The sequence below is a fragment of the Eschrichtius robustus genome, chromosome 3 (genome assembly GCF_028021215.1).
Source record: "Eschrichtius robustus isolate mEscRob2 chromosome 3, mEscRob2.pri, whole genome shotgun sequence".
Classification (NCBI taxonomy): domain Eukaryota; kingdom Metazoa; phylum Chordata; class Mammalia; order Artiodactyla; family Eschrichtiidae; genus Eschrichtius; species Eschrichtius robustus.
Window position 1 is genome coordinate 14,915,891 of NC_090826.1, and position 26,545 is coordinate 14,942,435.

The window sequence follows — 26,545 nt, forward strand, 5'->3', positions numbered from 1 at the left end:
AGCTTGAAGAAAAGATGGAATATATATAAAACTGTATTAACTGCACATTAGCCTGCTCACTGAATTTCTTTGCTGGGAGAAGGGGAGCAGGTATCACCACTTTTAAAGTGGTGTTAAATCAATAGGTTATAATTTTAAGAGGATCAGTGGGGCATAACACATTATTTCTTAAACCCCTCTTCCAAAAAAATTATCAAAATTTAAAAAGGCCCTTACTGATCCCGAACATTCTAACCACAATTCTATATTTAATTCACGCACGTTCCCCAATTACTGATTACTGTCCAGAGTCAAATGCTAAGGAGAAATTACAGCAATAGCCACAAACCATTCTACATTATTCCCAACAGGGACTGAGAATCATTAAATACTATTCAATGGCAAAATTTTACACCAAAAGATCTTGTGTGCTGACCAAACTAATAAAAAAATGACATTAAAAACTACTGAAGAACTTACTTCTCTAAGTGAAACACTCCAGGGGGCGCCCAAATTAACCTATTTAATGAAGGCAGGGGAAAACACATGGCTCTAGGGATACACACAGAAAAAGACGAGGACAAGAAAACACATCAGACAGGAATTCCTGGCAGTCCAGTGGTTAGGACTTCTCGCTTCCACTGCAGGCGGCGCGGCCAAAAAAAAGAAAGGGGCTTCCCTGGTGGCGCAGTGGTTGGGAGTCTGCCTGCTGATGCGGGGGACACGGGTTCGAGCCCTGGTCTGGGAAGATCCCGCGTGCTGCGGAGCAACTGGGCCCGTGAGCCACAACTGCTGAGCCTGCGTGTCTGGAGCCTGTGCTCCGCAACGAGAGAGGCCACGATGGTGAGAGGCTCGCGCACCGCGATGAGGAGCGGCCCCCCCCTTGCCACAACCGGAGAAGGCCCTTGCACAGAAACGAAGACCCAACACAGCCATAAATAAATAAATTAATTAATTAAAAAAAAAAAAAAAGTAACAAATGTTCAAGTACAATTGGTGTCTTTAAAAAAAAAAAGAAAGAAAGAAAACACATCAGAGATCTGAGAGGAAGCAGTGTCAAAGGCCATGGGTAGAGGCTGAGCATAGCTGGTCAGAAGCAAGTGCTGCTTTGAGATTAAGAAAGGTTGAGAACTAAGAAGACTTAGATCTGACCATGCTGTTAGCATTAGCTATTTTAACTGCCTGCTTTGAGGTAACTTTCAGTAAAATAGTTATGATTAAAGCTGAAATAGAGGGACTTTTATGAAAAGGCAGATAACTTCCCTCCCATCAGCTTGTTCTTTCAGATTCTGGCACATACATGGGTAAATGAAAACTAGAATCTAGCAGACTTATTGGGCCGTGTAAGCAGAGCAGGCAGCAAGGTAATAGTTAATGATGCAGCTTGCACACATTTATTTAGGACAGGCAAAATTCCAGCCAGGTTTTCTCAAAACTAGGGCAGAATTTTTTTAAGTTGTACTTATTCCCATCTCTCAGATCACTTTAAACAAAATATGTATGCCTTGAGTCAGGATGAATAGATGCCTGTTTTTTCTGGAGATACTCAGATGTTCATTCATTCATTAAAAATCAATTTCACAATTTTATTTTAAAGTAAAATTATTCTCACTTCTCTTCCTTCTCTACCACCAGCATATGACCACAGAAAGAAAAAATTTTTTTTAAATAACACAACACTTACATTAAATTGGCATGTTTCCCAATTAAAATACTGCACTCACTCCATTTCTGCACAGCTTTCTGTCCCCCTCCAATGCAGAAGTAGCCTCAATATGATGTTCCAAAGCCACAAAAAAGGACCTGAACAATGTCATTCGTCACTCACTTTATTCAAACACTTAAACGTATCTCTCTCCCAACAGGGCTCTCTGTACATTTCATTCTTCACAGTAAAGAAAAACGCCATCATTCCCCAAATCCATGAACAAGGGAAAATTTTTAGGACATCTTTAGTTTGTAGCAGAGACAACAGCCCAGCCAATCAACAATGCTACCCACAAGATGCCAGTTTCCTACCCCTACCCTTTTCTCTCTTCTTTTTTTAAAGATAAGATTTAAAATCTGCTCATTTTAAGAGAAGTAGAGTAACCCATACATTAATTTATAACTAAAAATAATGAGGTTCTTAAAAAAGACCAACTTTCTCTACCTAGGTTCTAAGATGGCTAGACCAGCTTGTGGGCGAAATCAGAGATTATGAGGGACTGTGAAACAGGGAGATTTGCCTTCCTCCCTTGAAATCTCTTCAAGGTTCAGACAATTCAGTAGTATTGAAAAGGCCTCAGCTCCGACATATCTGAGGCAAAAAGCTTGGACGACAATGACCAACAAACCAAGATGGTATTATGCACTTGGCTTTCAATAAACTGAATCTAAGACTGGGTGGCCCATTGATGAATGGGAGCATGAAACGAGAGGCAAGTTTCGACACACACATAGACTCCTCGACCCAAAGTTACTTTGGAGAGAAGCCATGAGAGGCTGCATCAGTCCTCAAACTTCAGCTAAGGATGGCTCTTCTTTCTCCCCAGTGTAAAACAGCAAATGCACCTATAAGGTGGAGTTGTCAATAAGCGTTCACTTCTGACTTTGAAGCAAGGAGCAGGGAAACAATCAGAAGGCTTTCCAGATACACCCGGGAAACAGAAGGCAAACCAACATCAATTTAAACAGGCCTCACAAAAGAGAAAAATCTGTTGGAGGTCTTAAAAAAAACACAACATTCATGGATGGGCACAGAAGGGAAACGGCGATGGCCTTGGGACTCCGGGGGAAAGTCCATCAGGATGCTTTGAGATCTCGGCTGAGAGAGTGAGTTCAGCCTCCATCCACCACCAATGACTCTGCATGCGACGTATCCCAAAAGGAGTCTCCACGAGAGCCCATCTTCTTCCAAAGAGCTCTTAACTGAGATGAGTGTCCAACACACATCCTCCCCTGACCTGTCAAACTGCAGCTGCAGCTTCTTGCCTGACCCTCACTCCCCTGGGCTCTCTGCTCTCTGGTAGTGGGTCTCAGGTCTTTACCGCCAGGCACGATTCAGGAGTTTCACCTGTGCCAGTCTCTTAGTGATCATGGTGGCAAAGACCAGACCAAAGAGGACGCTGCTGATTAGCACATAGTCATAGTCGTCCTTCAGGACATCAAACTGTTTGGATGGGTAGACTCGAGTTTGGTAAATGTCCAAACCGTAGGCCACAACCTGGAAGGCAGAGGGAATGAGAAATCCGTAAGAAAGGCACCAGTGATCCGCCACAACCACAAACTCCGGTCACAAAGGAAACAGACCCTTCAGCTGTTTTCCCAAGGGTGAAAGAAAGAGCAGGTGTCGCGCAGGGTGGCTGTGGACGAGGTGGCACAGGCCGGGCTGGGGCTCTACTCACCAAACAAGTGGACTCCAGGCCCGAGGGAGCTGTATAGATACCTCGCATTCGAGAAACTGTCTGGTTATAGTTGATGAACCGCTCTGCGTGGATCTGTACGTCTGGAGAGTACGGGATCAGGTTCTCCTCTCTGCAAAACATCAACCAGGATCAGCATTCAAAACTGCTGTAAGGGGATCTCCTGGCTGCCTTGAGCCCTGGGAGGCTTCCAGGCCACGTATCAGCCTCATATCTTCTTCCAAGGTCTATGTGCATCAGGGAATGTTAGGAAGGGCTGCAAGAAAAAAAGCTGTATGGAGAGTAAGACAGATCTGGATTCCTACCTCGTTTTGAATCTAAAAAAAAACGAAACCAGGGCTTCCCTGGTGGTGCAGTGGTTGAGAATCTGCCTGCCAATGCAGGGGACACCGGTTCGAGCCCTGGTCTGGGAAGATCCCACATGCCGCGGAGCAACTAAGCCTGTGAGCCGCAATTACTGAGCCTGCGCGTCTGGAGCCTGTGCTCCGCAACAAGAGAGGCCGCGATAGTGAGAGGCCCCGCACCGCGCACCGAGATGAAGAGTGGCCCCCATTTGCCGCAACTAGAGAAAGCCCTCGCACAGAAACGAAGACCCAACACAGCCATAAATAAATAAATAAATAAATAAAAAAAAACCGAAACCACAGATGACCAGTATTTCACACTAGAGGAAGAAAGGGCCATTTTAAAACCAAAACATCGAGCCAGTAGGCCAGTTCCTGCTCTTCACTCCAGAGTACCTCAGTCCACCAGCTTTAACCTCCCCCCGCTCCAAACCGTCCTCCCTTCCCTACGTCCAAAGACACATCTACTGCCTCCTCGCCCTGCCCACAGCTCCTCACACCCCTCCGGGAAGAGAATTCGGGATGGAGGCAAGAAAATACGCAGAGATGATGGCTGGAAACACAAAAATGAAAACTAGGACTTCCCTGGTGGCGCAGTGGTTAAGAATCCACCTGCCAATGCAGGGGACACGGGTTCAAGCCCTGGTCCAGGAAAATCCCACATGCTGCAGAGCAACTAAGACCGTGTGCCACAACTGCTGAGCCTGCGCTCTAGAGCCCGCATGCCACAACTACTCAGCCCACGTGCCACAACTACTGAGCCCACGCGCCTAGAGCCCGTGCTCCGCAACAAGAGAAGCCACTGCAATGAGAAGCCCACGCACCACAACGAAGAGTAACCCCTGCTCGCCGCAACTAGAGAAAGCTCGCGCGCAGCAACAAAGACCCAATGCAGCCAAAAAAAAGAAAACGAACACCGACAGCTATTGGCTTCCCATGTGACCCAGGCCCCAGCACCTCCCTCACCTCATTTCCCAGTGTCCCCACCATTGGCTGCTCCAGCCGCAGTGGCCTCCAGCCCTCCCTGTAACTTACCAGACATGATCTCAGGGCACTTGTGACGGCTGTTCCCTCTGCCTGGAACATTCTCCTTCGACATCCACAAGGCCAGCTTCTTACCTCCCTCAAGTCTTTTCTCAAATGTCACCTTTTCTGAGGGGCTTTCCCAGGCCACCCTCTCAAGTTGCACCGCTCCACACCCTTCCTAGACCCCACCCCTTCTTAGTTTTTTTCTCCTTGCCATTTACAAGCACACTAATACAGCATTATTTCACTTGTTTATCTTATTTATTATCCACCTCGTCGCCCCCACCGGAATGCAAGCTCCATGAGGGCAGATGTGTTCACTGCCACATCCCCAGCAGAGCAGGACAGTGCATAGCAGACCAAGGACCAGACGTAATCAAGATGCCAAGTTCCTTAAGGTCACAGCCTTCAGCACTACCCACAAGGGTCTCACCTGCTTTGTTCTGTTGGGATCTCGGGCCGGCGGGGATCCAGCAAGGCCTTAGGAAGGGAAAGAATTGCTCCGGAAGGCAGCCCAACTACATACACAGAAACAAGTCAACAGAAGTGAGTGTTCACACTGACCTGATCCCCGATTAGGGCTACTTACAAAAATGTCCTTATCACAAAAACTGAAATAGAGTTTAAAACCAAAAAAATGGGTCACTGAGGCTCCCTTAAATGGCCAAAAACAATAATCCAATACATCTGGGTCTGAATGAAGGTTCCCACTTTTCAAGATACGAGTTTCTTCACATATCATCCTGAGACATCAGAAAATAAAGAGCTAGACTCAAGAACTGGGAAATGATGAAAGAGAAGAGCATGGAAACCCACTTGGATCTCTTCATCCTCCTCCTTTCCTCCAGCAATACCCGCCCCAGCTAAGCAGGTCTCCTCGCTGTCAGCCAAACAGGAGCCTATGGGCAGCTGAAGCAGTGACGCTGGTGGGGGATGGGGGTGGGGGGAGGGCAGCCGGAGGACCGGGCAACATGAGATCCCAGCGGTTTCAGGAATGGTGGGAATTAAACTCGGGAAATTACCAAGCAGTCTGCCTTCCTCATATTTGAGGGTAAAATAGTAATACCAAGTGCCTGTCAAATCTGACAGTCCCAAATGTCTTTGGTAAAATCAACTAGACAGAGCGACCTGTCTAGTTGAGTCCTGAACTTGAACTAATGAAGATGAGACCCTAATACCTTGCCAGTTTCTGCAGCCCATCTGCACAGGCTACCTGTTGGGTATGGTATCAGGGCTCAACTTTCCAAACGAGGTGAAAACAGAACAGAGACATGAAAGTGGTTCATCAGAAACAAGGACAAGGAGGGATGTGTCAGCTCTTTTACGGACGGCAAAGCCAGACTAGGGAAATTTTTCTGCGGATATAAAGCCCTCCTCACTGATCCCGGCTCCATCCTTCAGTGCGGCTGCCTGAAGGGACCCGGCCACTCACTGAGCAGGTGTCGGCTGGTGATGCCCCGCTCGGTGATGGTGGCCTCCATGGCACTGATGGCGGAGGGGAAGATGTAGGACTGCTGGAGGACCTGGGGCAGCTGCGGGCGGTCCAGGGAGCTGAAGGCCGTGGCGTTGTACTGCTCGGTGCCCTCGTAGAGCTCCAGCGCGGTGAACTCGTTGCGCCGGGCCTTGGTGTTCCAGTACTGGTACTGCAGAGAGAAGAGGAGGGGGCTGCTTGGGGCTCAGCTGCTGGTTCAGCTGGAAAGGGGAACATACATACAAAGGCACATCCAGGAAGAAAAGAAACAACCAGCACCCTAGCTTCCTTCCTGCTACCAAGTTTACTAACCTTCAGGGTAGCTGTACCTAGACTATCCAAGTTCACCACAAGACAAAGGAATTCTCAAGATTCTTAGAAGTCAGAAGAATAATAGCTAACATCTGAGCGCTTACTACATGCCAGGCGTTGTTCTAAACTCAAATAAAGGTGACTGTTGTTACCCCTATTTCATATATAATACAACACAGAAAGCTTCAGTAACTAGTTCAAGGTTGTACAGTCAGGAAATGGAAGAACAGGCAGTCTGATTCCTGAGCCCAACCCCCTACCCAGCACCCACTGCTGCCAGCCAGGAGTTTTGAATTCTATGAAAACGCAAAGTAGCAACTGGTTTCTGGAACAATAGGCAAGGAAAGGATTTAGACTGCAGGGAGACCAGCCACGTACTCTCATGCTACGTCAGGCCCCTGGGGGTGCCCTGAGTTCACACGCCACGCCTTACCACCACCCAGTTCTCTGCGTGCACGATGTGGACGGGGCCCTTGGCCTTCCTCTGCACGGAGGAGTGGATGATGCGCCCGGTGACGCCGTCCACAAGGAAGATGCCGATGAAGGTGCGCTCGTGGTGAACATCTGTGCTCTCTGTCACCACAGCCAGCAGGTTGGGGTTCAGGCTCTGGGGAGACGGAGAGGAAAGCTCCTTCAGAACCACAGCGGCATATCATGAGCGGCGGGGAGGCAGGCCCAGAGCTCTCCGGCTGACAGAGGAAGAGGGTTTTCTGGTTGGAAGAGCTTCCTGTTTAGAGGGCCTCATTGCTGCACTCGTTCAGTGTCTGCTGGAGGCTGGGGGCCACGCCAGGGACTTTGCCTCCATCATTTCATTGAATCCCGTAAACAACCCTGTAAATAGCTGTCACTATCCACGTTTCACAGATGAAATGTCTTGAAGTAGTTAAGCAACTTGCTCAAGTCACAGGCAAGCAAACGGTAACTCAAGATACAACCCGGGCCGACCCAATCAGTGATGGAAGGACATGGGTCCAGCAACACGATGACTCTCCACCAGTGCCCTCCTACCACCACACCAATGGATGGGTCTCAGTTCTTATCTGACTTGAGCGACTAGTACCAGGTGACACAGGTGATCACTCCCTTCTTGAGACACCTTCTCTACCTGGCGTCCAGGACACCCGTGCCCTGGTTTTCCTTCTGCCTGTCTCGGCCACTCCTTCTCAGCCCCGTCTGTGGGTCCCTCCTCCACTCCCCAGTCTCTGGACGTTTCTGTCTACACTCGCTCTCATGGTGATCTCAGCCAATCTTGTGGCTTTCACACCATCTACAGGTGCTGGCATCGCCTGAGTTTACATATCCAAGCCAGACCTCTCCCTGAACTCCAGACTTGATTAACGGACCGCCATATCAGTATCACTTCTTTGGTGTCTCATCTCAAACTTGACATGCCCCAAACTGAACTCCTGTTCTACCCCTGATAAAACCTGCTCCCCACAAGGCCTCCCGAGTGTCAGTGTCTTACACCTGGGACCTCTGAGTCGTCCTTGACTCCTTTCTCTCTAACACAGATACAAGCACCCCATCCATCAGCATATCCTATTGGTTCTACCTTCACAAGTATCCAGAATCTGATCCCATCTCACCTCCCCCAACCAACCCAGCTGAAGCCGCCATCACCTCACCTGGATTATCACAGCAGCCTGTCTGCCTGCTCCCCTCCTCGGCCCGCTATAGTCTAGTCTCAACAAAGCAGGCAAAAAATCTCCACAACAAATATGAATCCAAAAAGCCCTACTCCTGGGAATTCCCTGGTGGTCCAGTGGTTAAGACTCCGCGCTTTCACTGCCGAGGGCGCGGGTTCAATCCCTGGTCAGGGAACTAAGATCCCGCAAGCTGCGTGGCATGGCCAAATTAAAAAAAAAAAAAAGGGAAGTTCAAGAAGCCTAAGCAAGTTTCCCACGATGAACAGCAAGTCTGAACCTGGACCGTCCAACTGGAGGCTTGCGCTCTGCCTCACGCTTAGTGAAGCGGCTGCCCTGTCGAGTTCCTTGGTCGTGTTGCCCTGTTCTATTACGCCTCCTCCTCCAACTCAGTCTCTGCTCTGCCAGAGGCTGTAATTCATGTTCGTCACCACAATGATTACATTCCCTCATAGGACAGCTCTGCAACCGACTAGTCACCTCTCCGTCTCCCCGCCCTCACCACTAACTAGAGTGTTGGATCACAGAGATGGAGTTTCTGATGGATCGACTAAGGTTTAACCCCAGAAAGGTCTATCAGTACTACCACTAAAAATAACAGCTAACATCTACTGGGTAGTGGCCATATATGCCTGGCACTATGCTAAGCATGAGTGCCTCATGTGATCATCACAACAATCCTAGGAGAAGAGCATATCATGCCCATTTCACAGACAGTAAATTAAGGCTCAGAGGGATTAAATGACTCACTCAAGGTCCCACAGCCACCAAATCCCAGAGCCAGAATTACACCCCGTGCTTCTCTATGCTACGCCAGATGGCTGGCCGTACCTTGTAGAGCACGCTTCGGTCCCCCATCACTCGGCCCTGCGAGTGAACGTGCTCGCTGCTGCGCTTCCCCTTCACCTGGACGATGCGCTGCACCTCCGGGGGAATGGTTAGCTCCCAACTCAGCTCAGTGGTGAGATCCTGGGGTGGGGCAAAAGAGCCAGCACTGGTCATCAGGAAGGTACCCTTAGACCCGCGACAGCTGTGGCTAGACACGTCCTGCAGTTCAGCTGGGGCCTCTGTGCGGGAGGGAACAGGGATCAGAGCTCCCAGAGAGGCAGCAATACGGATCTACTTTGGGAAGAAGTTTGGAACTCTCAGCTCAAGTAAGAAAACTAGTAAAGCCCAGTGTGCTTCGGCTGCAAACAGCAGCCTCCTGGGCAGTGGAGGCACCAGGTGCTTGTCTGGGCTGCCCGAGGGGACCTGGGAGACGGTCCTCTCCAGTGGACATTCATGTCTGACCTCATGCTGTCCCCAGTCTAGGCTCCAGACAGCCCTGCGAGGTGCCTTAGGAAAGCCCCAGGGCCCAGTGGCCAGCCAAGTCGTCATATCCATCTGCACCAAGCTGCAGAACAAGGAACATGTGACTGAGGCCCAACATGGAGCCAAGTTCAAGTTCCCTGGCTGCCAGAAGATCCACATCTCCAAGAAGCATGGCTTTACTAAGTGTAATAGAGATGAATTTGAAGACTTGGTGGCTGAAAAGCAGCTCCTCCCGGATGGCTGTGCGGTCAAGTACACCCCTAATCTGTGGCGCCCTGTACACATGGCGGGCCCTGCACTCATGGGAGCCTTGGAGCAGCCCCTCCTCACTCACGTCACCAATAAACCCTACTTCTTGTCAAAAAACGGAAAGATACTAAAGCCAGTGAGAAAGGAGAGGAATATTTAATAGTATCCCATTGTTTATCTGAGTAAGAATAATTCAAAGAAAATTTACCACTTATTACTAAAATCTAAGTTCCCTGTACACAGAGCCAGCAGTGAATTACTAAGCTGGCGGGGACCTCAAAATATTACAAGAAACGTTCTTTACAGTCAAAAGAAACCAATAAAACTGTGTGGTTAAATGCATTATTACACATCCACACTGTGGAATTACACGGAGCCCTGGGGGGTGAGGGGGTGGGGGTAGTGACTGGAAAGGGGCACAAGGGCTTCCCAGGGCGCTGGTGCTAAACTGCTTCCTGATGTGACTGCCGTGTACACATGTGTGTTCCTTTTGTGAAGGGCCACTGAGCAGTAACCTCGGGATTTTGCGCTTTTCTCAGTATTATATTTTAATAAGATATGGGTTTAACAAAATAATGAGGTAGAAGACACACAAAGTGAAAAAAGCAGATTTCCTATTAGTTAAATATAGGTCAATTCCATTTCAGGTAAGAAAGAATATACGTGAAGCGCATGTCTGTGTGGTCTGTAAGCTGTTTATCCAGCACTATAGACACAGAGGCAGAGACAGGACAGGGGAAGGCATGCAGGCCACTGAAAGGCATTCCATCCAGGGAAGCAGCTGGCAATGGGCCTGAAAGGGCCCGTTCACATCTTGCTCCTGTACCTCTGTATCAGTTTAATCTTATACTGTGAGAACGTACTCATGTGTTAAATTTTTTTGAAATTTAAATGTTTTTGAAATAATAAAAATTTTTATTAAGAACATATAAGGCTCCGTTACCAAGGACACCTGTGAAAACATTAGAATTCACTAAAACCTTCCCAGAGAGCAAGGTCACCAGTGAGCCCACTGGAGGTCAGAGACTGGAAGACCACCCCTCACATGGCTGACTTCCCATGTGAGCTCTGCCTCCTTTGCCATCCCCCCACCATCTTTACGATGACACCCACACTCCAAGTCATGTCCTTCTATCCAAAAAGAACTGTCTCTTTCAAGGTCCCCTTTTCATCAACTCAGAAGGACAGTATTTTTTCACCCACAGGGTAAACAGCACGTTTTCTGGACAGACCATTTCCTATGCTATTTATGCTAAAGATTAGCTGTTACAGAATGTCAGGAAAGGACACTGCATTTTTTAAACAGCAGCAGGTAAAACTTGGATGGCATTTACTGTGTAGCAGGCACTGCTTTATGTGACTTACATAAACCAACTCCCCAACAACAACTCGCCAACTCCTCACAACAACCCTCTGATACAGTACTATTACCATTTTGTTTTACAGACGAGAAAACAGGATCAGAGAGAAGTCATCTGCCCAAGGACACAAAATGGGTAAGTGATAAATAAAACTAGGTTTCCCGCACAAGCAGCCAGGTCCAAGCTCTTAACCTCTATGCTGTGGTGTCCCTCCAAAGGCCTTACAGACAAGATGGGAGGGCCCTCTGGGGAGTACGCCACAAATTACCCCTCTACACAGCCCTGCTATCGGAGCCAAGGCCAGCCCTTGTGAAGCTCAGAGCTGGACTTCAGAGCCAGTGTGAATCACTGTTTGCAAGCACTGGACTCAAGTATGTCAGGATCAGAGTAAGTCGATCCCATTTCTAGAAATAAAATTCAAAGCGCACATTCAATCAAGAGTGGATCAATAGGGACTTCCCTGGTGGCGCAGTGGTTAAGAATCCGCCTGCCAATGCAGGGGACATGGGTTCGAGCCCTGGTCCGAGAAGATCCCACATGCCACGGAGCAACTAAGCCCGTGCGCCACAACTACTGAGCCTGCGCTCTAGAGCCTGCAAGCCACAACTACTGAGCCCACGTGCCACAACTACTGAAGCCCATGCCGCCTAGAGCCCGTGCTCTGCAACAGAGAAGCCACCGCATCGCAACAAAGAGTAGCCACCGCTCGCCTCAACTTGAGAAAGCCCGCGCACAGCAACGAGGACCCAACGCAGCCAAAAATAAAAAAAAAGAAAAATGAAAAGAAAAAAATAAGAGTGGATCAATAACACCATCTTCATATAGAAAGTACTATTGTTCAATCACCATTCCCACCTCCCGCCCTTCTAAGAATGGAGAAAACGCCGCTTCTCCCTGCTATAGGAGAGGGATGAGGAATGAAAGCTCCACGGGGGCAGAGACTGTTGTGCGCTGCTCCTTCCACGGCAGCTAGAACCGCGCCTGCCATGGAATAGATGAAAATGACTGCCTTTGACATCAGGATTATGCTCTCTAAGTTTACAACACAATGAATAGCATAATTCACTCCTTAGCCAAATAACGAGGAAACATCTACACCCCTCCCACAAAGGGGCCTGCCAGGATGCCCCCTCCTACCTTTCGAAGTCGATAGCCACACAGCCGTCCCTGGTCCGCGTCCACCAAATAGAAGAAGATGGAAGGGGCGAGCTCATGGAGCTGTCGCAAGACATTCCGAGTGGCCGGGAAAGCTGTGACCTTGAAAACCCCAGGAAAGAGTTAAGGGAAAAGGAATCTCTAAGCACAGTTTCTCCAGACTCATTACTGTTTCCTGTTAAAGAGGGCCTTAAGAAAAGAAACAGCAAATCTTAAAAGAATTAAAGTCTACTAAACTCAATCAGGGCTTAAATTGAGTTCTGTTAAGAGTCCGAGTTTTCACAAGTGCAGAAAGAGCAATCGAGTCGCTTAGAGATGCCCTTCAAGCCCAAATGAGTGCTGACAGCAGACGGCTCCCATCTGGGGCCCTCGAGCGGCTGTCTGAGCACCCCGCTCCCACACCTGATAGGCTGGGCAGTTCTGCAGCCACTCTGCAGACGGCATACCTTGTACTCATCATCTATCAACAGCAGCACCTTGGCATAGTCTTGATCCATGATGGGGAGAAGCAATGATTGCAAGATGGGGCGCTTCAGCACTGGGGGGGCCACCTGACTCCACTTCCCAAAAATGGGATTGAAGACATAGAGCGAACTCATTCCCGTCTCCTGAAATGGGCAAGCAAACGGTCAGCCTCCAGCAACGTGAAAAGAATGCAAGTCCTAGGGGTAAACCTGGAACGCTGGGACTTGAGCTCAGCTACGGCAGATTCCCTAGTCTTTGCCCTCCTTGCGGAAAATAAAGTCTTGGCTAAAGGTGAAAATGTCTGAAGGCTGATGTGTCAAAAGGATAAAAGTTTAACTGCCTCTGGGACTTCCCTGGTGGTGCAGTGGTTAAGAATCAGCCTGCCAATGCAGGGGACACGGGTTCGAGCCCTGGTCTGGGAAGATCCCACATGCCACGGAGCAACAAAGCCCAGGTGTCACAACTACTGAGCCTGTGCTCTAGAGCCCACAAGCCACAACTACTGAGCCCATGTGCCATAACTACTGAAGCCCGTGTGCCTAGAGTCCGTGCCCCGTGACAAGAGAAGCCACCGCAATAAAAAGCCCACGCACCGCAACGAAGAGTAGCCCCCGCTCGCCGCAACTGGAGAAAGCCCGCGTGCAGCAACGAAGACCCAATGCAGCCAAAATAATTAATTAATTAATTAATTTAAAAAAAAAAAAAAAAAAAAAGTTTAACTGCCTCTAGCCCCAAAGCTAAGCAAGAATGGGTCACACTGAGGAATAAGCAAAAAAGTCAAGGACCAACTCAGCAACCCCATGGCAGCCATTCCAGAGACTATCTACCAAGTCCCTTTTTTTTTTTTTTAATTTTTATTGGAATATAGTTGCTTTACAATGTTGTGTTAGTTTCTACTGTACGGCAAAGTGAATCAGCTATACGTATACATACATTCCCTCTTTTTCGGATTTCCTTCCCATTTAGGTCACCACAGAGCATTAAGCAGAGTTCCCTGTGCTATACAGTAGGTTCTCATTAGTTATCTATTTTATACATAGTATCAATAGTGTATGTATGTCAGCCCCAATCTCCCAATTCATCCCACCCTCCCCGCAAGTCCCCTTTCTGATGATGGCAGAATGAATCTGCAAAAAGCCATCTGCTCCCGGGAGTCAGAGACATAAACAGTTTTGTGTCCTGCCCTCCACCACCTGGAGAAGAGCAAACAGCCATCCAGGTACCGACAGCCGCCCGTGTCTGGGAAGAAGCGGAGCTGGCTTACTAGTGACCTGGTGACATCACACCTACCCTACAGTCACTTCCACATGGGCCCCGGAAGGTCCTCCACTCAGGCAAAAAAGGAAGAAACAGAGCTCTAAGCCCTGACTACCTGCCTTTAACTCTCAGAGAATTCCAAAGGCCTAGGAGGAACTTAAGTTACAAAACACCAAAAACCACACCCACGTTGGCTCAGATGAGAGGTAGCGGCCTCACCTTGTCCTTCACCAGGAGGGTGCACTGCGGGGGGTGGGGGAAATGGGCAGTAGTCCTCTGGACCATCAGTTTAAAGGAGGAGTCTGGCTTGACGCTGGGGAGATACTGTTTCCACAGGATGGTGCCAGAGCTGCTCTCAATGCCAAAAAGCTGCAAAATAAATACCTGGCTCACTACTAGAAAGGTAAACCCCAAAACTAGTTCTATCCTTGAAAACTAGAACCGGCGCGATCCCCTTCCAAAGGCTTTTTGTTCCCCACTCCCGAAACCTCAGAAGGTTTGGCTTAAGCCCCTCTCACCTTGCCTGAGGCCGTCACCATCACCATCATCTTCTGCAGGTTGAATTCATCCCTGGCCAGGGTGTCAATGTTGATCTCATTCTTAATCTGACTCCGGGGCTTCCGAGCATCGTAAAACATTTTCCAGAGGTGGGAGGTCCATGCCTGCAGCAGGATGAGCTGGGACGAGAGGCGTTTCAGGAACATGCCCAATAAGCCGTCTGGTGTCAAGGGAAAGGTAACGCAGCTGAGGCTCACTCATCAGACCAGGTGTTTCCAGCAAGGGGGCACCTCCTCTTCCTAAGGAGGGCCCTCTCCCTCTGTGGAGCACTCGAGTCATCCACGCCAAAGGCCACAAGCCCCAGGGGCGGTCCTGTGGCGACGCCAACGGTCTCACACTCAGACACAGCCATGCAGGAACCCAAAACCTACTCACCTGGCTCTCAGCACTTCACCGGCCTGAAATCTTGGAATAGGAGACTAAGAGGGCAGGGGTCAGCCATGCAGGATGCAGCCATGCTGTGAATGACTCCACCACAACCCCACGTGTAGAACGGCCAGAGGGAGGCTTCCGGGCGCCATGACAAAGCCGGAAGAGGGCGGGGTGCGGGGGTACCAGGGTGCAGGTGTGTGTGTGTCACGGACAGGCACCTCCATTTCCCGCTGCTTTAGGCCTACACTGTCAACGGTTTAGTCTGCACCCATCTAACCTACTCTCAACCCATTCCCAGGGCTCTCTTTCACTCCACCCCTTCCTCCATCCATGAGGCTACCACCCTCAAGTCTCCTCCAGAGACTAGACTGGTCCCCAGAGCAAGGTAGCATGGTAAAAAGCATGGCCCCTGGAGTCTGGCAGACCTGGATTAAAATCCCAGCTCCACTTCTTACCACCTGGATGACCTGGAGAAATGTACTTAACCTTTTAGCCTCTGGCTCCTCATCTGTAAAATGGCAAGTAACCCATCGGGCTGTTGCCAAGATTAGACCACATGATGTACATACAGGATTTCCCAAGGGGTGGGGTACAGGGTAAGTGCTCCCTGAAAAGGAGCGGTGCCTTTGCTTATCCGCTTTTCCATTAACCTCAGCTCAAGGAAGGGAAGTGAGAGGCAAACAGGATGAGTCACAGGCATAGCAGTCCACACACACACGGCATATACCTCATTCATGCAAGTCAGGGAAAATAAATAATTAACCAAAAGCTAGCCGTGTGGGCAGGCAATGAGCAAAAAGGCAGCAGGAAGCAGGTTTTACCTTGAATGGCTGGATCCAGGCAGCGGAAATAAATAGTAAAGTCAAATTAATCCTCGGTTTAAGAAACCTGCAGTGCCTAGCAGGGTGCCTGGCCCAGAGCAGGCCCTCAGTAAACACCACCTGGCTAGCTAGACGAACGGATGGAGGGAGGAGGGGACAGGACTCAATCAGAGGAGAGTGAACCGAGTTCATCCTGGGTGCTGGGACCATGGCTGGTCTCAGAGGGCACTGGCCTATTACCACAGTAACTGACCAGCCCGGTCACGCTCTCTGGAAAGGTGTGGCTGTTGCTTTGGGGACAATGGGTATATAGTGCCTGACATGGTGCCTGGCAGATCTTAGGTACCCAGACAAGGGTAGCTATTACTACACTAAGTTAAGATTCTTTTTCATCAGCATCTTTCCCTAGAGGAAGTCACAGGTCACTCCTTTCAGATAGAAGAACGGCTACATAAACCAGAGGGCCACAAACACACCAGAAACTGGTCACAGAGCTAGTTCAGAACAGACCGGCAAAACAGGTGAGTCCAGGAAGCCAGGGACACGTGAGACAGCATCTCCTGTGGTGCGACTACCAAGCCCAGTCCCAGAGCACCCGCACCGGCAGCTCTGCTTCCCAGCCCCCTCAGTTCATACCTGCCTTCTTGCCAAATTCCCCTTCCAGCTCGGCCTGCGCCCCCGTCAGGGGGAGGTCCACCATCTCCAGGCACACGGCCTCGGCCAGGGACTCCTCGCGGCTCCACAACACCACCCTCCCTGCTGCAGAAACCAAGGTTACAAAAGTCAGGCCCACCTCCCTCGTCCCCTGAAGGGACTCTTCTCGGTGACTCAGGGACCACCACACCTCTTGTGCCAAAAAGAGAAATGGCAGGGCAAGGGGCTGGAATCAGGAGGTCAAGTGAGGGAAGTTCTGTCTCCCAAGAATGCTAAGGAATTTTTCAAAGGCAGGTGACATATGGCTCTGGAAAAAAATATTCAGGATACACTCCACTTGAATCTTTCCCAGAAGCCTGTTCACAGCCCCAAATAAAGAGTCTGAATGGAACTCATGGACAGGCCTAAAAAAAAATGGGTTGATGAGGTCCACTCACCCAGCTGCTGCAGGAAAAGTAGCAGGTGATCCTCCGTCTGTACCAAGGCCCGGTAGCCCACGGAGTCATCCTTCTTCAGGAAGACCTGGATGTACATCTATAAACCAAACAGTCAAGCCCACTGCAGTCAGCAAGAATCCAGATGCCTCTCAGAGCACCAGACCCCAAGATTCAAAGCATGAGGAGTTGTCAGAAGTCTAGGTCACGGCATTACTGGATGTCCAAACAATACAGCTCTTACCTGGACTCCAATTAGACATCACGTATTCTTAGGAGCTGACACAGCAACAGTGCTAGGCGCTAGCTCAGGCCCTCTCCATGAAGGAACCTGAGTACTTCTCGGCTACCACATCATTCATCTTGCACCGAAAACACCCCACAAAGCGAGCAGGAGGCCCGGATTAGACTTTCCGTTTTAGAGACGAAGAAGCCACAGCCCAGAGAGGCTGAGGAACACCACTGAACGTGCACAGAGGCAATGTCGGGCAGCGACTCTGGATAGGGTCCTGAATCTCACCAGGCACACTTGCCTCGCTTATAAAACGAGGGCAGTAATAACCACATGGCTGCTGAGAGGGTTAAATCAAGCAGTGTGTAGGTAAAAAAGCGTAGCGCGGAGCCCGGCTCACTGACGACTTGGCTTAAATGGTACCTGCTTTTACTGTTATTCACAGTCAGTGGCTCAGGTAGAACTAGAGTCCACGTCCAGAGAATCCTACTCTGGGACCCATCGCTGTGAAGTGACCCCAACAAAAGAAAGCCCCAGGCTGAGAAGCCCACAAGCCCCGACTCACCCGCTCTGGCCGAGTGCCGTTCTGTTCCAGGCTAAAGGTGATGGTGGTGTCGAGCAGCCGCCGACCTGTCTCCATTAAGTAGAGGTTAATGGTGTAGGTCTGGTTGAAGCAAGCCAGCGAGTCCTAGGGTACAGACAGCAAGGGTCAACTACAGGGATCCCCCAAAAGGAAGTCCAAGAATCTGGGCGGGGGGGGAGGGGGGGAGCAAATACCCTGGAGAAGGACCCAGGCCAGGAGAGGAAACGTACGCAAAGGGACATAAAATAGAAAAGCTAAGTCTTAAGGCAGAAATAAGGTGTCTGAGTAAATAAAAAAAATTGTAATCACTACACATACTTGTTCCAGAAGGAAGCCAGTACAGTGTAGCAGAGACTTCCCAAAGAGTTAGTAAGACTGTAGGCAGGGAAATCACAACCCCCTTGGGAAACACTTAGGAGATGGAAGCCACAGCAGAAACTGGAGCCTCTGGCCAGGGTCCCACACTCTGCTTCAGTGCAACTGCTCAGACTACCACTCAACTCCACCAGCCAGGACCCCACAAGACATGGAGAGATGGAGGCCAGAGGAGAAAGTAGTTAAGAACAGATTCTAGGGATTCTACTTTCTAATCTCCCAACTAAAAATGATCAAGAGAAACATGGTTTAATTTACTGAACTTAGAAAAGCCCGTTTGAGGCTGAGAACTCCAGGAGACCAGCTCACAGCCCTGGTTGCTCCCTCAGCTTCACTGGGGGGCCTCCTGTGTCTCTGGTCTGGCATGCTGCCCAACGCCACACCCTACCTGTGGACCAGACTTCTCCGAAAAGCTCCCCGTTGACCCATCTTCAGAACTGCTAGGCTTCTGCTAGGGAAAAGAGAAGGAAAAAAGGAGAAAATTCAGCCAAAGGGTCACTTCCTGGTCACCAAAATGAAGCTTTCACTTCTATGTCTTCTCAGCCCTTGGAAGAAGGCAAATCCCATTTCCCATTTCTGCCCACAAAGCCTACACAACCCTGAACAGTCCCAGATGAACATGAGGTCGTCCCATTCCTGGGGACAAAGGTGTGCAGAAAGCCCTACAGATGAGGTGAGATATTGCTCAACAGCCTCCTGCCCCCGGGTTCAAACTGACTAGGTGAATATGCCCAGACTTTTGGTTCTCAGGGCTCCTAGCAAAGATAAGGAAGGACAACCCCACGTGCTGTTATTCCCGATACTCACCGCCTCATTCCGACAGGTCATGACTGCAGCCACCGTCTTCTCCCCGGTCGTGGCAAAGCTCACTAGGGCAGTCTGCGGATAAAGCAAGGTGTCAGATCCTACATAGGGCCTGTCCTAGCCAGCAGCCTTCTCTAAGTCACCTCCACAGGAAGGACCCTTGGCCTTGGAGTTGAAAATACTCCCAACTTTGGAGCATAACGGCCAGGGCATTTGAGAGCAGGGGGGCCCCATTGCAGCCACAGCTGAACACAGCCCTCTCGCCGACCTCCAACACAGGCACAGGTGAATCCTGCATCCCATGCTGCTCTTAGTATCTATAGGCAACCTCTGATTAACGTGCCCACTCTCCTGTGGACTTAGGAAGGCACCAGTTTTACTCTAAAAATCCTCTGTAACTCTCAGAAAAAAAAAAGAAAAAATTCCAATTCTGCTCTAAGGCTAACCCCTCTCAAACCACTCATGGAAAGATGTCTTCTTGCTTGAGCAAATATCTCCAGATTCAAAGGCAGGGATTTCTAGCATCCATATCTCAGCTAGATCCTCCTGAATCCTAGCAAACCCTGCTGCCTCCAGTTACCTGTGGGAAGTTTTTGAGCAGACTCAGGACGCCGTGGTGGTAGTGCAGCAGCGCATAGTGGCTTGGAGACAGCTGCAGGAAGAACTGGGCCCGAGTAGGATCCACTGGGTTGGGCTGTGTAGGCAGGACCCGGGGTTGGAATTCACTTGCAAATTCTAGGTCAAGAGACTGGGAGACAAGAAGAAAAAGGATAAGAGCCAGAAGCAGACAAGTCACTGATCGTCCCAGGCTGGTAGCCTCTGCCCCACTTTGCCAGTGAGGGTAACGAGGCCACGGCATGTGGCTCCAGAAGCTCCCATTCAGGTTATCCAAAGAGGAGAGTGGCCCATTTCTTCTCATACCAGTTCAGCCAGAGGCCTGACCTCCCAAGGGCTGCCAAGCCTCAGGAAGGAAGCAGCGACACTGGGAGAAAGGCTTTTCTAAGCAGCAAAAGCAATGCCTCGCACCAGGGGACGCGTCCTCTCACCTGCAGCGGGATCTGCCTCAACTCCCACTCCGTCTCCAGGGCCAAGGTCTGGAGGGACCGTGAGCTCGGGTCAGGGCATACCAGGACCGCCTCATCCACCACACCGCAGGCTCTGGTGAGACTTTGCAGCCAGGGAGTCGACACCCTGACCTGCAGGAAAGACATCAGAACAGGAGGCTCATGGGGATTTTCACATTTCCCTCTCAGCTCATAAGCTACGTCAGCACTGGATCCCACTGGGGGGCCTAAGCTCAGAGGTTCTTCCTGGTGGGTTCCGAAGGAGTTCTCCCCATCCCACCCAGCCTCCCAGAGCTCCGAAGCTGGAGACAATCAGGATTGGCTTTCTGGTCATTTGAAAAATATACTAGATCCTTTTTAATACTTGACATTTCGGATAAGCATTTCTCTGCTATAGTTGTCATACATGGCTTCCTATTACAACCTTACAGTATTATCTTATAAGATACTTGCAGGCAATGAACAGATCTATGCAATTTTTTTAGCCACCCCAGGATAGCACCATGTGCAAATGTGAGGGCTTTAAATAAATGCTTGATGAGCCGAAGGCAGCCTCCAAGTGCCCAGAATCAGGGACCATGAATGGCTTTTGCATCCACCCAGCCGAATTCCCTGGTCCCCAGGGCAAAGAAGGACTCTATTCCCCTCCACAGTTCACGAGGCTCCTCGAGCCAGACCATACCTGCTGAACAATCTCTCCATCTTCCACGTTAAACTTGACAATGTTCACATGGCTGAAGGGAACAACTCCAAGGGCCCACACTACCCCAGAGCCGTAGGAATACACCATCTGGTAATGGATGCTGTCACTGAGAGAGGGAAGGAAAAGCAGGGAGAAACAGCTTTAGCCACAGGACAGGGGTATCCTCAGGGGTCTTCCAAAACCAGGCCACAAGGATGTCACAAACTAGCAGTCGCAAATCGGTTTTGTTTGGCTCACAGCTTTTTAAAAAAAATTTGCATTCATTGTCAACATTTAGACCTGAGATTTAACATGTAAGAACAAGATTTCTAGTTTTTTCTTAAAAAGTGAGACATAGTAACACTAGGCCTACTTACGTTCCTACAGGGCACCAATCAGCTGAGTAAGGCTGCCCCCTCGAGGTAGGCCAGGCACACTGCAGCTCCCCATAATCCCCACAGGGCCTGCTTTGCTCATGATTGCTATACACCTGGCCCCATAGTAATTTTTGTTTTTTTTTGGCTGCATTGGGTCTTTGTTGCTGCGCTAAGCTTTCTCTAGCTGTGGTGCGCGGGGGCTACTCTTTGCTGTGGTGCACGGGCTTCTCATTGCGGTGGCTTCTCTTGTTGTGAAGCACGGGCTCTAGGCGCACGGGCTTCAGTAGTTGTGGCGCACGGGCTTAGTTGCTCCGCGGCATGTGGGATCTTCCCGGAGCAGGGCTCGAACCTGCGTCCCCTGCATTGGCAGGCATACTCTTAACCAATGTGCCACCAGGGAAGTCCCCCCATAGGAATTTGAGTTTGGGGTCCCTGCCAAAGTGAGTGAGCGAATGAGCCACTCCCCTTGCTTGACTGGCTCTCATGCCCAGATGGAGAGTTTTCTCCTCACTGCAAAGGAAACTCCAGAGGCAGCCACAGCCTTGGAATTCAGGCCTAGAGCTAGTGAGCCCAACACGCTACACAGGATGCCAACTTAAGGTAAGCCTGAGTCAAAGCAAACGCTTCAAGCCCCAAGGAGAAAGGCGGGCTTGTAGAGAGCAGGAGGTAGCCGTCACCTGGGGGGAAGGCAGCCTTACCTTTCCGGGAGATGTTCCACCCACTTTAGGTGCCCACTGGAGAGGTGATGGAGGGCAAGAGTGGTCTTCTTCAGGACCGCAATGTACCTCACCGACTCCTGCAGGCCTACCAGCCCAAGCGCCTGGAAACTGAGCACAGGGACGGGGTGAGCGCTGCCCAGAGCCTCCTGAGCCTCAGGCTGGACAATCTGGAACACAACCACCACAGCTCGGTAGGTAATGAAACAGGTTTTGGGGTCAAATCCATCTGGATCCTAATCTTGGCTCTGCTTTCCACTAGCTGACTTGAGAGACGGTACTTTCAGCCACTTGGCTGTACTGTTTCCCTGAAAACCCTGTGAATCTCCTAAGGGTTGTTCCCTCCTTCCCCTGGGACCTCACAGCAACCAGGCCTACCCTCTACCGTGGCAGCCATCAGAGATTTCTGTCATTAGCGGGCTGCATGCCCGCCTCACCCAACTGATGATGAGTTCCTTGATGACGGAAACTATCTCACATTCACAAGTGGGTTCCCACTGCCTGGGGGCTCCCCAAGTACTTACCAAGTGAATTACTACCAGAAGATGTATAAGCTAATGCAAGTAAACCCTATAATTTAAACAACTTTAACAAAGATGTAACAGTAGCTCCAACTGTTCTTAAACATAAAATTAAAACACTAGATGTGTTATATCACGTCCTTATACCTAGAACACTGCAAAGCTCTTGTGTCATGGTGAGATTAGGAAAAGCAGTCAATACAAGAATGAACACTGCACCCAGCACAGAGCTCTGCATCTAACAGGTGCTCAGTAAATGCTGGCTGAGTAAGCACATGTGTCCCATAACCTCAAGAACATCAAAAACTGGGGGTTTGATGCTCTCTGGCTCTTCAGTGGTTTTTCCCCCTGGGAAAAAAGCCAAAAGGCCCAGAGTTGCCACCTATGCAGATCTGTGTTCCAGCAAAGCCTTTAACCAAACCAAGATGAAATTCAGCTTCTTCCCCCCTACCTGCCACTGTCTAAGGTAATCTCCCAGTTCAGGCCCCCGATGTTAGTCTCCCAGGAGCGCATGATCCGGCCTCCATTGGACACGGTGATTGCATCTGGAAGAGAAAAAACCACGTGAGATCATCTCCCAAACTGATGCTCTGTCTGTAGCCTCCTAGGGTCTGTGAGCAGTGGCCTCACCTCTAATGTATAAGTGCAAACAGAAACTATGCCGGTCCTTTCCTGTTGGGAACACCCCTACTCCATTCACTACCAGACCCTGAACAAAGGAAGGAACCAAGGAAAGAGGAGAGGGAGCCGACGCCATCATAGGGACAAAGCAGGACTCTACCTACCCTGTCCACAGAGCAGCATGGCATCCACTGCCCCTTCCACTGTGCCCTTGTCAACATGGCGCCACACTGAGAGACAGGAGAGTCGACGTTACTATGAACCACAACAAGGCATCCAAGAAGCGAGGCAGGAGAGGACCGAAGAGGCCTTCGTTTGCACAGAAGTGCCCAATTTTACTTCAAGGGAGGGAAGGATTACAGCTAACTGGCAATGATCCACTCCCACTCACTGGTTAATGAGGGGAGCCCCTAATGTCCCAATCTGAGGTCTCCGCACTTCCCATCCCCACCACCACCCCATCAAACATATGAACGGACAATGACAAAATGTACAAAATCCATACGACTCACAAGAAAAGTAGTGGCTGTAAATTACATTTCCATGATTTTAATGCCTACAAACATCCATAAAAGCAACATAAGTAATGGGGGGGAGGGGCACATCCAAAACTAGTGCAAAATAGAATAACGCCTTTTTTGCAGCAATATCTTATTTAAGAACAGTCAGGACTTGGGCTGAGGAAATAAACTCAAAGGCCAGTTATAGGAATACGTCAAATATTCAAAGCTGACAAGACCAAAAAACAAAAAAAAAACAAAAAAAAATGATCAGGATCCAGTAAGAGATGCAACCTTTGGCCAACTTGTCCCCAAGTGGGGAATCAGCCACGCAGCCTTCACAAGCCACAGGGCATCCTGGATCTACTACAGGCAGCCACGCCATCCCCAGCTACCCCTCTACACAGTTCACTCACAGATCTCCCCAGTTCGAGAATTCAATGCTGCAATCACATTCTTCTCTGTGGCCACAACCAACTTCTTGGATCCAGGGGAAAATTCCAAGGAGGCAAACTTGAGTTTCCCAACATACTGCTGTCTCCTAAAGGAAAGAGTACAGGGAAATGGAAGGGGCCAAAACCATCACTGCACAAAACGCTCTGGAAAAAGACAACTGCACAAATACATGAGGTTATCACCATCATAACTATCTCAGGACGCATGAGAAATGTTTGTTAACGAAGAGATCTGACCAAAAGCAAGATTTCCAGGCAATGGGAAGAAGAAGAGAGAATACACCCTAATCGATGAGAAATACAACAGTCTTCCTTCTAAATGCAAGCACTTGTTTATCTCAAGATAAGGAACACCCAAAAGAGCACCTGGCCTAAATCCCACTAGAACAAAATTACAGTCCTCTCTGTACTCATTAATAGTGAGACTAGACACTCACATTACACATGAGAGAAGAGCATACAATCCAACTTCTCCTTCTATTTTCATTGACCTTTGGAGAAAAATTATGCAAATATTCTTACAAAACTTGATAGATCAGGGTCAGGCCTTTGTTCTCTGCAGCCTGTTCTAGCCCACGCTATGTTCAGGATCCATCTGACTCATTACGCATACTTTCCTTGGAATATACCCCATCGCTTTCAACACTCTAATCTAAGCATAAAGTGAAAGTACTTAGCTTCCTGAGGCATACTACCAAGTACAGAGGAGGTGTGTTGCATATTGCTGTTCATGAATTACAACCTCTAGCAAATTAAACACCTGACATTTACACTGAATTTCCCTTGTTATGTTGTTTGGCCTAATTATTTTTAAAAAGAAGAAACTACACTAGTATAGAGAGAAAGGTTTATATGACATTTGACAGTTTCTATCTGCATTTCCACATATTTTAATCTCACTGTAGTTACTGAACACTTTATGAAGTACATAGGACAAATAATATCACTCTCATTTTACAGGTGAGTAAACCAAAGTCCGTTGAGGTCAACAAATTACTATCGGAACTAGAATGCAAAATTAAGAACTTCTTAGTCTAAATCCCATGCTCTTTTTTAAAATGCTGTTATCTTTTATCTGGACTATAAAAGTAATGCCTGCTTCTGGTAGAAAACATAAAGGTATAAAAAAGAAGAAAAAATGCCTAAAATACCACCATCCATGAACTTTTTTTCTTCAACCATAAACTTTTCAACATTTTGGTGTATTTCCTTCTGTTTACTTCTCAATTTATAAATTGGATATACCTAGGATTCTGCTAAATTGGAATCACATGCTGTACATATGTAATATATACAGTTAACCCTCGTACAACACAGGTTTGAACTGCCCAAGTCCACATGTACGCTGGTTGTTTTCTACAGTAAATACTACAAAACTACACAGTCTGTGGTTGGTTGAATCTGCGGATGTAGAACTGCAGATACAGAGGGCTTACCATAGGTTATGCTCAATTTTTGACCACAGGGAAGGTCAGCACCCTCAGCCCCTGCGTTGTTCAAGAGTCAGCTGTACATATTATATTGTGAGCATCTGCCCACATCATTAAAAATGTGACTCATGTTGCATTTGTCACACTGTCTTATATCACATAACTTATATATCTGCCCCCCCCTAGACTGAGCTCCTTTCCATCTCTGTGTCCACAGCACCTAGAATGATTGTTGACCCACAACAGGCACTCAACAAACATGCGAATTAATTTGTCTGATACAGAAAAGACTTCACAGAGGAGCTGGGCTTGGAAGGATAAAGTGTTCCCTCAATAGTAATTATTGGTAACAAACTGATTGTACTCAGTGAGCCAGGCACTGTGTTGAGTAATTTAAAAGAATTGTCTTTTTCATCCTTACAACTACTGAAAGAGGTAATGGACTACTAGTAAACCCATTTTACAGATAAAGAAACCAAGGCACAGAGTGGTTAAGTCATTTTCCCAAGATTGCACAATGCTTAAGTGGCAAATTGACATTCAAGCAAAAGTGAGCCAACTCCATGGCCTTAAGGAAGGGGTGGGTGAGTGAATGAATGAGTGAGTGAATGAGCGACTGAATGTGTGAATGAGTGACTGAATAAGAGACTGAATGAAAAGTGAGTGAATGAATGAAAGTTAGTGAATGAAAGAAGAGTGAATGAGTGAGCCAGTGAGTGAGGGAAAGAATGAATGGCACCTCAAGGCTGATGTGAGTCTTGGGTGGTCCTGTTCTGAGCCCATGACAGGGTTGGGCTAGAGGGGTGGGGAAAGACGGCGTTCACTGAGGGCTGTCGACGTCTGACACCTAGTAGATCAGAAACCTGACAGTCACAGAAATGGGGCCTGATGGAGGAGGAGAAGAGTGACCTGTGACCAAAACCTCAGGCATGCCCGGATGGCAGAGCCCGCTTCACGGGCTTGCGACCTGTACAGTCGCACAGGGACTGGCTCAGAAGGGCCTCCAACTCTCGGTTTAATGCTCTGCCGTCGCCACCTTAAAACTCTTAATTTTTGAACAAGGGGTCTCACATTTCATTTTCCCCTGGGCCCCTCAAGTTATGCAGCCGGCCGTGCTGCATGGTAACCACCCCCCATCCTTTTAGACAGAAGACAAGTAGTGGGAAAATATTTCCCGAATAGGTCCCCCACGTACGCACCAATCAAACTTGCCCACTTGGTCTTCGTAGACCGCGGCCGCAGGGATGAGCAGGGCAGCCCAGAGCCAGAATCGTGAAGCCTCCACCGCCGCCGCCATGATGGCAGCCCGGGCTCGGCCCGCCGCCGGCCCGGCATGCACTGGGCCGCAGGCTCCGCCTCCGCGGGACCA

The 26,545-nt window shown here is 49.1% G+C and overlaps 1 protein-coding gene and 1 pseudogene across 3 annotated transcripts; one reads left to right on the plus strand and one right to left on the minus strand.

Moving 5' to 3' along the window:
* Window positions 1-1,790: 1,790 nt before the first annotated feature.
* Window positions 1,791-26,534, minus strand: EMC1 (ER membrane protein complex subunit 1). Of its 3 annotated transcripts, none has more exons than XM_068539039.1 (23): window positions 26,376-26,534; window positions 23,708-23,832; window positions 22,956-23,021; window positions 22,622-22,715; window positions 21,632-21,760; window positions 20,557-20,683; window positions 19,857-20,006; window positions 19,391-19,558; window positions 18,814-18,885; window positions 18,395-18,457; window positions 17,614-17,736; window positions 16,820-16,916; window positions 16,365-16,484; window positions 14,496-14,695; window positions 14,197-14,346; window positions 12,702-12,863; window positions 12,238-12,357; window positions 9,011-9,148; window positions 6,970-7,143; window positions 6,186-6,396; window positions 5,187-5,271; window positions 3,366-3,495; window positions 1,791-3,184 (listed from the first exon to the last, which is right to left on the minus strand). In XM_068539039.1, exons 1-23 carry the CDS (start codon window positions 26,471-26,473, stop codon window positions 3,005-3,007), a joined length of 2,982 nt encoding a protein of 993 aa, XP_068395140.1. In that variant the 5' UTR covers window positions 26,474-26,534; the 3' UTR covers window positions 1,791-3,004. The 3 variants fall into 3 exon arrangements, with proteins under 3 accessions (XP_068395140.1, XP_068395138.1, XP_068395139.1); XM_068539037.1 differs by having other exon boundaries at window positions 16,365-16,487; window positions 26,376-26,533; XM_068539038.1 differs by having other exon boundaries at window positions 16,365-16,487; window positions 18,395-18,454; window positions 26,376-26,531.
* Window positions 9,326-9,443, plus strand: LOC137763173 (small nucleolar RNA SNORA70; annotated as a pseudogene).
* Window positions 26,535-26,545: the final 11 nt, after the last annotated feature.